The sequence below is a fragment of the Achroia grisella genome, unplaced genomic scaffold (genome assembly GCF_030625045.1).
Source record: "Achroia grisella isolate CSIRO2021 unplaced genomic scaffold, CSIRO_AGI_Agris_v1 utg1086, whole genome shotgun sequence".
NCBI classification, from domain to species: Eukaryota; Metazoa; Arthropoda; class Insecta; order Lepidoptera; family Pyralidae; genus Achroia; species Achroia grisella.
This window is the reverse complement of record NW_026712572.1, coordinates 1,658,465-1,671,393: the sequence shown is the minus strand read 5'-3', so window position 1 is coordinate 1,671,393 and position 12,929 is coordinate 1,658,465. Positions and strand designations below refer to the sequence as shown.

The window sequence follows — 12,929 nt, the reverse complement described above, 5'->3', positions numbered from 1 at the left end:
TTTTTATTTATATATTGTGTTGCCAGTTAGCTTTGACTTATATTTGTTTTTTTTAGATAGTAGAGTGCCTATATCCGTGCTCGATTTACAATCTATATTCAGGTAAAATTTTATTAAGATCCGTTCAGCCGTTTAGTTGTGTAGAGATAACAAACAGACATACTTTCGCTTTTATAATATTAGTGTTGATTTATAAAACACTTTTGTTTAGTTACCTATGTTTACTTCATTACAAAAACTAACATATCATTACATAGTATAAAACAAAGTCGCTGTCGCTGTCTGTCCGTCCCTATGTACGCTTAAATCTTTAAAACTACGCAACGGATTTTGAAGCGGTTTTTTTTAATAGATAGAGTGATTCCAGAGGAAGGTTTATAGGTATGTATAATACATGCACACCCGTGAGAAGCCGGGGCAAGTAGCTAGTTATGTAATAAACTAATATTTAATTTACCTACTTAGGGCAGTATCTAAAAATATTGTAAAATATATTTTTTTTTATAGGATAAGGGACTAACTAATAAGGGACTAATATTGCTTTTGAAGAATTATAATAATTATATATTTATTTCTTTTAGTTACTTAGATTAAAATGTACTATAAAATATAATAATATTTATTTTAATATAAAAGAAAGTAATATAATATAGCAAAATAGCTATATTTCTATTCCACTAATCGTTCGGAATATAGTTTCGGCTAAAAATACTGATCAAAGTAACCATAAAAGATAAAAAAGAAATATGCCTTTAGACGTTTACTGTAACAAGGCGTAAAGACAGAAGTGTATATAAAAACAATAGATAAAACGAACACTCCTATTTTAAATATGGATAAACGAATATACAAAAGTGCCAGTAAATCTCAAGGCAGATCTAACGGCGAGAAACTTGCCTATTGCTATTTTAAACAAACACACAACTCTATAGTTACAATATTTAGTTAGAAACGTAATATTAATTTATCCGTATGTATATTTATAACTGCTCACCATAAGTAAATGCCTATTTCTGAATTTACGTACATATCTTTGGTACGCCTAATATAATACAATAATTTATTGAAATTTATGCTAATTTTATAGTTAGCTACCTATTTGTCGTTTATTGCATTGGGTTATTAGAAAAAATAACGTCAACTTGTTTTGGACACAAATTAAAATTACAAACAATTATTTCTATATTTATTTCGTTTAATTTTAAATTAAAATACATTATTGCATTTGTAACATGTAAAAATTAATATTTTATTTAAGTTTTATATGTTTTTAAATACAAATTAAAAATTTTAACGATTATTTATGTATTTATTTCATTTAATTTAAAGTTAAAGTACATTATTGCATATGTAACATGTGTAGATAAATACCTTATTTGAGTTTCGTATATTTTCAATTATAAATTAAATTTTTGAACAATTATTCTGTAATTATTTTATTATATTACAAGTTATTGTACATTATTGCATTTGTAACACGTATAACTTGATACTTTATTTGTGTTTTATATATTTTTAAATACAAATTAAAATTACAAACAATTATTTCTATATTTATTTCATTTATTTATTATAATTTTGTATAATCGTATCTTTTTTCCCTGTTAACTTTCATTGCAAATCAACTAAAGTCTATCTATCGGTATTTTTATAATTTACAAATAAAAATACATTTATTTGAGTAGTTATATGTGATATATTCAATATATTATATAACATATATATAGTATGTATCAATAATTACATAAAAAGCGTAGGTATTTGGTGTCTATGGTTGGTAAAGGTCAGGAAAACCATCAATCAATGTCATTATAGACAATATTTGGCAATTGCCATATCTACGTATGGGGTTATAGATCAGGACTGAGAACAAACAGCTATTCTGATCGAGTAGGTATTTTAGGAAAATTTTTAACTCTGTCCTGCATTTAAACTGCAACTAAAACGCTGGAATTTTAATTAACTACTTAATTAACTAAATCGTTTAATTTTGATTCATTTAATTTAATGCATATTCATTTTTAGATATATAATTTTAAATCCACAATAGATTGGTAGAAATATAAATTTGAAATTGTATTCGTGTTACAATTTTAAACATCCAATATTTAAATTGAAAAATAAAATATTTAAGTAAAATCGAATATGATTGTTACTTACAAAGTTATATATTACAATATATGTTTTACTTATTATTATTTATGAATATTAAGTTAAGTTTAAGTTATATAAGTATTAAATATATACGTGTCTTTTTACAATTTTAAGATTGCCTACAAATTACTTCAATTAGGCATACTAATAAATATATTTTTTAATACATTTGGGCACTGAAGTAACGTTTACTTGTACTTAAATATTACGTAGAGTTCAATATTTATCAGTAGATATTAAATATATATCTCCATCTATCTTTTAATCTAATTATTAATATCTAAAACATCATTAATCAACATCTTTAAAAGTATATTTGTTTTTGAGATTGAATATCTACAATGTACACTAAAGTCAACCGTAAAACGTGGACGAATATGTATTTATTTATATATTGTAATAACAATAAATTATTTATTACAATATTTATGATATGACAGCAACCGGAGTAGGTTATCAACCTACAGTTACCTACGTACTGGTTTATTTGTACAACCTATTTGTTAGTTAAATTACATTTAAATCTGTTCAGTCGTTTTTAAACTAACAAACGTCCAAATTCAGTAACTTTTATGTTAGTTTTACAGTAGATGTCTAACGAGAAAAATAGTATAAAATAACTTTAAGTTAAATGATAACTTTGTATGGAAATGTTGGTTCTATATTTACTAGTTAATTGTAACTTGTGAACTAAATATAGATTACCGTCGGCAACATAATGTAAGGTTTAATGCCCTACATATACATCGTAAACATAAACTATATTTATTATGATTATATTATATAATTATACACATAGATATTTTGATATATATCAATAAATACATTACTATCTCTGCATTATATGTTCACTTTATATTAATTACGATCTCGTGTTATTTTCTTTCATTAATTGCGATTAAGCGAGTAATTATCACAATTGTTTTATCTGTGGCATTTGTTTTGTTGTACATGTCATAGATAAATGCACACGTCACATTTTATTTTTAATTAAAAAAAAAAACAAACTCGATTATTATACGCGCGTCCTTGAATTTGTCGTATTAAGTAATTAACACGTACCTTCTTATTTATTAGATAATAAACTGTAATAATACTATCATTTGAAACGTTCAAGTAATTTCACGTGAAACAAGGTAATATTTGTTTACAAAAAGGATTAAAGTGAATTCTTTATGGTACTGTGACAATAACAATTGTAGGGTACGTAGGTACGAGTCCTTTGAATGCGTTCCGTTATGCCATCTTGGCGGGCAAAAAACTTTTATTGTCAATTGAATTTTATTGTTGGTTTCTGAGACTCTTTTGTGCCCAATGGCGCGTTCAAAAGCTGCTTGTTGCTAGCAGACTCCACCGTGTCCTATGGGACCCGAAGAGAGCATTCCACAATGGGCTCCCCGCTGCAGGCCGCATTATCCCATTTACACGGCCCGATCCGTCCCATACGCGGTACAGTCAGGTGGCCGATATTATGCATACGAATTCATTTATTCACTAATACATCGTAATGTATTCGGAACCCATTGCTGACTGCCGTGTTAGACAATAGGTCTAGTTCATCACATCTATTATATACAAGATCAGTTTTAATAATTTCCGCTAAGTCCTGATCACTTGTAATATAAGATCTGGACTCAGTGATCAGTAATGTTCACTTCGTTTTCTCTACCACGCTCAGTTGTTCGGTGCGATGATTCGACGCATTTGAACGTTACGATTATGTATTCTGAACGCGTTTGACTTGTTAAAACAACTCCTCGCGTCGGGACATGCTTAATGTATCGTCTCAAATGTCCTACCTGTTACTTAACATGTCTCAATTTTGATTTAGTCATGCTACGACTGTACAAGTAGAAACGCCTTCGCCTCTTAAAAAATATGAATGTTTTTTTTTTCGCGAACTGTCTTTATCTAAATCTAACACTTGAGAAAGATAACGTTTTATTGTATTGACAAAATCATATCACCGGCCTTCCAGTTTTACGTAAGTGTATCGCGGAATCCGCTGATATCAATATCAACAAATCGCCTAGGTCTAGCTACTGGTAAGTGAGCGCCTACATCATGTGAGTAGTGTGGTGTGGTGATGTCGGTCAGGTCAGGTACATACCCTAGGCTGAGCCATGAAAGCTCGGCCCGAGCCCGGGTGCAAGGCTCCGCTGGCCACCACGAACGTTTTTCGTCACGGGCCCAACCTAACACAACACAAAAGCACGTGAACACATACACATGGATTATTGACACCGTCACAGCGGCCCGCTAGCTCACTAGTGTCATAATGCACTCGCGACGGTCGGTAACTTAGGTTTTGTTATGTGGTGTTCGATCACGGGACGCGGCGTGGCCGAGCGTGGCGCGGGGAAGCGGGAGGCCCGACGCGCTCGGCAGTCTGGCGGACACTGGCGCGGGCTCCGCGAGCGGCGCCGGCGGGGGGCGTGGCGCCCCGCCCCGCGGACCGCCAGCCAATGGCAGGCGAGCCTCGACCGCGCAGCTCCGCCACTGCCCGCCACTGCTCGCCACGATCGGCCACGATCGCTGCGCCTGTGTGCACACACCCGCTGCCCCGCCACACCGTGCGCGCGTTCGCCGTAGACGGTCGCGTTTTTTCAACGCTTCTTGTGGCAATTACATGAGAGTTTTCATTTCGGATTTTCTGTTCTGTACCTAATCAAAATTGCTGAGTTGCTTCCGTACGGAACGCTGTGAGACGTCTCACGCTCGTATGTGTGCCGCTCCGATGAATGGATGGATGTTTTCTTTTTGTCTATGATTTCGAGTTATGTAGGTAACCATATATCATGGGAAGCAAGCGAGATGGGTCAAATTTTTAGGTAATATTAAAAACAAGTGTTTCGTTAGGATGTAGTCCTACGCATGCGCTGTGCCCTTATAACTCTGGGTACACATAAAAGTGGTTGATGTGAAAACTTGGCGAGTTACAGAGTGACAGCATCCATTCATAATTTAGATACAATCTCCACAATACTCCTTACTGGAATTAGTAGGCACAGACTTGACTTAAACGTAGATAATTAATTTAGATAGGTAGATAACAGTAGATAGGTACAGAGTACCTATATGCACTTAATTAAATAAACAATACAGATCTACTATCTATTCTAGATGATTGATAACCTTGTTTTGTTGAATACTTTCTTAGATATAATCACAATTAGTTATAACTACACTGGAAGCCTCATTTCCCTATTAAAAACAAAATCATAGGTCTGAACCTGTAATATCAAGTCAAACATCTAATTTATTAGGTACTTTTTGTACTATCGTGTATAGAAGAAACATCTAGAAGCACAGCCAATAAAATTCATACCAAGCCAGCTGCGAAAAGTGAATTTCCTAATTTAACCCAACAAGAGTCTCATTTATCGAACCTAAACCTAAGTTATGGCTCATCTACTACACTACTATGGACTTTATAACAATAAACAATATTGCAAATAAAGATATTCGTGGTCTATCGATTTAACACGCCACCTTACTTCCAACAGTCGCGGGTTCGATTCCTCGCACGCTACAAATATTTGTACTGAATATGACTACTTGTCTCTTGACTCTGGATGTTTTGTATGCGTATTATGTATGTATGTATATACAAAAAATATCTAGGTAAGTATATCTATCAGTTGTCTAGTACCCATAACACAAGCTCTGCTTATGTCTGTACTAGATGGCGTTGTATATATTGTCCAGGGATATTATAAATTACTGAAAAATATATTTATTTATTTATTTTATTAATTTAAACTTTAATGCACAAATACAATATATAAATGTACATATGACGTACTTAACACATAAGGGCGTTCTATACTAGTCAACCATAAGGCAAACTGAGAAGTTAGTAGTAATATATTTTTATAAATACCTATATAAGTATAAAGATAAATTATTGAAACGTCTTTTAAAAGGAAAGTAATTTATTAAATTTCTCCGTCACCTATAGACATGAACCATGCATCACGTTATCATGTGATACCCATGATACCACACATGCGTTGTCATTCCAGAAGAATAACCTATCACGCCTCTTACCCTGTAATTTCACTGCCTAATCTCACCCTGCAACCGAAACAGCTTACAAAGCCAGCTGCTTGGCTGATGTAGGTGAGACTGAAGACTTTTTTTAATTGGAAGAGAAGGGCTGAAGATCGTGCCTTGGGAGAGGCCTATGTCCAGCAGTGGACTGCAGTGGGCTGATGATGATGATGATGATGTGGACTTTGTACAAAGTATCTGTAAAACTGCTTATTGAAGCGCATTAAAGTAATATACAGTAATAATATCAGGTATAAATATCAGTTAAATATTAACATACACAACCGTTAGGTTAAAGTTAACTTAGCAACGTTGTTTATTTCATAGATAAATATAATACCATTGTGTATAAGTAGGTACTAAAATCATGACAATGTACATTATCATATTAGTTTGACGTACAGATCATTTTTAATATAAATACCTATGGCGCAGGAAAATATATTAGGTATAGGTACAGCCATATACGGCTGTATGCGAGCCGTACGTCATTTGGTTTAACTTATTAATTATTTATTTAAAACTATACATACATAAATATTTTGTTTGTAACATACAGTAAAGAAAGCATATAATAATAATAACACATGTAAAATTACAATAAGGCGGCCTTATTGTTGATAGTAATCTTTTCAAGGTAACCTTTGATTTAAATATCGAACATTAATACCTATATAGGTGAAAAGCAAAAATAACAAGCATACCCGTATAAAAAAGAAGAAAACTAATAATAGGTAATATGAATTAAAATATATGTAAATAATAATAATAATAATAATATATAAAACTAGATCCTACATTTACATGAACTACATATAAGTACATTATAAAGTACTAACATATCTAATTACTAAGGTAAGATAAGATAAACTTAGTAAAAGTTAAAATTAAAATTCCATACCGAATGAAATTTGAATGTTGAAGAAATCTTTTAAAAATATCAATATAGTTTGCAGTTCAGATACAGGTGACAAATTCCATAACTTCATACTAGTTCCTGAGAATTATGATAGAATCCAGTAAAATGGGAAAGAGTGGAAAGCAAGAGATTACGGAAGAACGTAATGATTAAGCGTGAGTAGAAGAGGAGAAAGTTTTTTGAAATATTTTTTTTTTATTCTACGATGGTGGCAAACAAGCAGACGGCCCATCTGATGGTAAACAATTACCGTAGCCTATGGACGTCTGAAACACCAGGGCTACATGTGCGTTGCGGACCCTTAAGTAACTTTAATCTACCCTTCTTAAAAATCCAAGGCTGTAGTAGACTGTAGTCTATTGGGAAAGTAGGTAGTTCATTCCACAATCTAAGTGTACGCGGGAGGAAGCTTCTCTGAAACCGCACTGTTCGAGACCACTTAGGTTCCAGCGTGTGATGAATTCCCTGTCGATGGCGAGCGGTGCGATGGTAAAAGGTAGCCGTAGGCATCATGTCGAATATATATATTTATATTAGCTATAGAAATAGATATTCTATTTCTATAGCTGACTATTGTCTTCTTTTCTAAGTGTACGCGAAAGGAAACCTCTAAAACCCCACTCGAGACCACTTAGGTTCCAGCTTGTGGATCAATTTCTAGTTTCCTGAGAGTAGTCTGCCAGGAATATAAATTTACTAGCTGTGCCCGCGATTATGTTATTCTGCTGTATAAGCTATGTTACTGTAAATCATCAAAATCCGTTCAGTAGTTTTTGCGTGAAAGAGTAAATCCAGACTCACAATTTTTCTCTCTTATTAACTTTAATATTAATAAGATATATTTTACTGAAGCAGGTGTTATTTTGCCAAAGAGCATTTCATTATTCAATGAATTAGATTAGATTTTTTTTATTTCGCTACATTTAGCATGTGTGAGATTACAAATATTGCGCGGTCACCTGACCACCCCGCCTGGAAGTGTCATGACCTTCCTATTAGTGATCAAATTCTGACCGTTATTGAACAGAGAACTAGTGTTGACTGTACACTGCAGTTTGATCGTCATACAGTCGACATTTTTTTTTTATGTCACACATGGTCCCAGATCTCAATTTCTTGGCTTATTACGATTCATACAAACTAATTGTTCATTACATGACTTATATTTATTATTAATATTTACTATTATGCCTTAATATTTTTCTTTTTTCTTTTTTTACAATTCACACAGCGCCATCTAGACCCAAGTTAAGCTAGCTAGAGCTTGTGTTATGGGTACTAGATAACTGATACATATACATAGATATTTTTTTTTGTAAATACATATATATTATATATAGAAAACACCCAGACCGATACAAACAATCATACTCATGAATACAAATGTTTGTGCCGTGCGAGGAATCGAACCCGCGACCATCGGTCGTAAAGCGGTGTGCTTGACCGCTAGACCACCGAGGTCGTCAAAATATTTAGTACCTTATCCTTAGAACAGTCGACGCTAGGCTTCCAAGCTATATCCGAACTCTAATCAATGCCTGACAATGCCTCGTTCAGAGGCGAAACACGTGTCGCAATATAGGTGTAGACTCAATAACGGTCAGAAATTGATCACCGATAGAGAAGGTCGTGACACTTCCAGTAGGGGTGGTCATGTTTCCGGACTGAATATTTGTCGTCTGTAGATTTGACATATCATAAGAGTCTGTAATAGACCTACATGAATAAAGATATTTTGAATTTCAATTTGAATAGGCTCTCCTAATTTTGCGAGGTCAGTACCAATCTGTTCAGATTTGTCGGGTCCCAATTTTTCCCTCTCGATGAGATCTGTAGGTACCTCCAGGTACCCACCTGGTAGCTGGACGTCCTCTATCTCTTTTATATTCGGGTTGTAAAGCTTTTTAACCGCATATTCTCGTCTTCACCTTACATTGCCATACCATGTGAGACTACTGTCGGTGACTTTTTCTGTTATTGGAGCCACTTTAACAGACCAGGTTTAACTCTTGAATTACTTGAATTGTTGTCTATATTTAAATCTACTGCATGAATAATATGAAGAATAATTACCTAAATATGAAGCTACAGAATATATAAATGTAGATGCGGGTTATTAGTTTTACCTCCTACATATACCTATCAAATGAACAAACAATATTAGCTACTAAATTTATTATTAATTACAAACCTACTAGCCGTGCCCGCGGTTTCACGCGCTTAAAATTTATAGCCTATGTGATGTTTGTATGTGTAAGCTACTTACTGTAAAGTTACATCAAAATCCGTTCCGTAGTTTTGCGTGAAAGAGTAACAAACATCCATCTATAACATGACTTATTTTTTTAAACCGCACCCAAATCTAAGTTTCTGAGATTAGTGAACACAAACGCACAAAGCAGATAAACCGGCATAAATTTATTTATTCCCAGAAATAGATAGTAAGTAGTTATGTTAACATTCTGTAGATTAATTATGGGCCCTCTTGGGCACAGCAAGCAGAAAGAAGATAGTTAAGACGAGTTTATCTTTATATAATTATAAATAATGTACATAAAAAAATCATGAATACTGTCACTATACACTACTGTATCTATACATTACAATACAAGTCATTTTAATTACTGAGGTTTCTAAGGACTGTATTTTTAATATATTTTAATTTTAGTTACAAGAGAAACTACGGTCGCTGAAGAGTAAAAGACCTATATATTTAAATGTGACAAATAATAGAACAATATAAAATCGATTTTAAATATATATAAAAAATACAATATATACAAGGTACGTCGTGCATAAGTCACTTAATAAACTATTTTTTTATATGTAACTATAGACTTACATATTAAAAATAATGCTAAACGAAATATATATTAAAATTTAAAATGTCCCTAAGTATCTTAATTTCCAATTAATAAACTCTAGCATAGTGACTACAAAAAAAAAAAAAAAAAAAAAGTTTGTTTGTCTTTAATATCTCTATTGTACAGTAAAATTATAAATAAAAGGACACAGTTGACATAAAGAATAAACGCATACAATGGCGTACATATCCTGAAAGAGGAGTTTTGCAACCTTAGAGTGACTGAGAGGAATTGTGGAGTGGTGGAAATAGGTACAATAAATAATACTATTTGTGAAGAGTATTTCGAAATAGGCATCGCGGTTAATTTCATAGACCTATTGTTATATTACATTTGCAAGTCTAATGTTAACAAAAATAAACTCATTAATGCTTAAAATTAACATTTAATAACGAAATTCATCATTTCAAATATCGAATTTTGTAATTCTCAAAAAGAACATTCATTAACAATATTCTAAATTTTAAAAATCGAATTATTAATTCGTAAAATTGACATTTAATAACAAAATTCATCATTTTAAATATCGAATTGCAAATTTTGATTTAATACACGTGTACAAATGTAATGACGTCAGTTTGTGACGTCACTCATGTCGCCTAACTCCTTTGTGTCAACAACAGATAGCTATGATACTGTAGGTATGTAACAAATTGATAAAGTGGTACATGAAATATCTAGGAACGTTTTACGTTTTACATTATGTGGCCGTAATTTTGTATTTTAAAAATAATAAAAATCCACTTTTTAAAAAAAAACTTAAGATATACGCCTGTTATATTATGTCAGCGGTTCTTCTACTGTTTCTTTTCTGATAAAGCTATAGAAAAGATGAAACATTAAAAATGGAAAAAGATAATCTGGTATAATTAGTATTTTCCTTACAATATGAAAATAATTATTATTGGATCATTTTAAAATAACATTTCATTTGTTCTTCTTTACCTACATTATATATATTCCCAATCTATGAATATACTAAAAATTATGACTGATTGCTGTCCGTACTGTCTTCATATGAAATATCATATAAAAATATACGTACCTACTATCGAGCATATATTTTTTTTTATTTATTTATTTAGGATCAAAAACAGGTTCACAATTAGGAAACTTATAATTATTTTACATTTTGGGGAACACTGTGAACAGAACATAAACCAAAGCAATGATTATTAGAACTTTTGCCTGTATGCCTGTTTGCCTATCCGTTTATCTAAATCTCAGAAACAGCTCAACCGATTTGCTTGCGGTTTTCACAAATAAATATATCATGGTCAGCTTCCTTTAACATTTTATTCCGTCGGTTTAGTAACAAAATAGTCATACTTCATCTGTCAAAAATACAAATAAAATAAATAATAATAAAGAAAGAAAGAAAGTAATAATAAATGAAGAAAGAAGAAAACAAAATATTAATAAATAAAGGTATAAATTGTAGAAATTTTTAAAAATGTTACATTATGCCATGAAAAAATTGTTACAAATTAAAAAAAAATACGCAATACTGTAGTTTTTTTTAACTTCTAATCAAGCAATGGCAATCTCTATTGCATTAACCACAACCTATTACTTCGGCCTAAACAGCAGGGCGTGCCCAGGGTGGTGTGGAAACGCCCTGATTTGCTCCAGACATGCAACCCACCGAATGCAATTACAGTGAAAAAACACATTTACACCTGCATAGGTATCATGCCAACTATTTACTTTTAATTAATGCGTTTATACCTAGCCAAAGAACAAAACATACAGCTATATACGGCCGCATAATTATGGCACTATGCGCGTTAACTTTGCATGGCATTATGTATTTTTAAAAAGAAACAATTCGTATTATTTTTATGATAAATGTCTTGATAAAATGCAACCAGCCAGTTAGTTGTTGTTGGAAAATGTTACAAAGCATTTTAGGTGTTTTAAAATTGGAATATACTTCCATTTATGACAGCGTAAATAAATAGTTTTCTTTTTAATACACTAGAAAGCAACCAACCAGATTGTCCTACTGCCTAACGTAAATGTAACCGTCGCCTAAGTATATACCTAAGCATGTAACATGAAAACAGATTTCATGAAAAACAGTTATTTAAAACAACATATTGTCATTGGCACAATATGAACAAAAATTCATTTTGTACAAATGATAAAATATTTGTTAATTCTATTAACAAAAATATTTCATAAATCATAGCTTAGAAACTTCAGATATTATCCAAGTACTTATGCATTTTTAAATAAAATGAAACTATTATAATATTATGAATAAATTTCATAATTTAATCTTGAATAATGTTACTTCTGTGTGTCTAATGAGAAATGTTATAAGTTTGATCAAATTATTGTCAATTTTGGTTAGCTTAAATAAATCATTTTCTTTAATTTTTTAATGTTACACGAAATAAAAGGATATTGTTATTTTTTTTAAGACAAAGAGCTGTAACAAACATATAAAAGATTACAATTAACAAGATATTTGTGATAAATGGAAATTCTTAATTTTACGACAATATTTTACAAATACGGTGCAAAAAGTAACAAGTTACTGTAACAATATCTTCAAAATATGTTTATTTTTATAGTTAAGTTTTTTTTATAACAAACAAACAAACAACTTGTTGTGATCGTTAGAATATACGGGATAAAAATTACTATTTTAAATAATTCCTAATTTACCTAAATGTCGTTTAACTAAAGTTAGTACCAACAAATTAGCCCTAAAGCTTAGATACCAGTTAGGATGTATTCCTCTAGAAGAGGGAACGTCTGGCCAAAATATAAGTAGGTATCTACTTATCTATACATACAATTAAAATTGGAGTGTATGTTTGTAATATTGAAATAGGTAACCGTCTTTTACTACAAGCATATGAATATAAATACGGTACATACACCATAATATTTTTACAATTTTTGCCTGTCTGTCTGTTTGTTTTGGCTAA

At 31.7% G+C, this 12,929-nt stretch overlaps 1 protein-coding gene across 6 annotated transcripts in view; it reads right to left on the bottom strand.

Annotated features, from left to right (window-relative positions):
- Positions 1 to 4,548, bottom strand: part of LOC131842651 (homeobox protein homothorax) — a 375,683-nt gene extending 371,135 nt beyond the window's left edge. For all 6 annotated transcript variants that reach the window (XM_059191223.1, XM_059191246.1, XM_059191238.1 and 3 more), the window contains exon 1: positions 4,265 to 4,548. In XM_059191223.1, coding sequence (XP_059047206.1) covers positions 4,265 to 4,279 — 15 coding nt within the window. In that variant the 5' untranslated portion in view covers positions 4,280 to 4,548. The remainder of the gene's footprint in view (positions 1 to 4,264) is intronic.
- Positions 4,549 to 12,929: the final 8,381 nt, after the last annotated feature.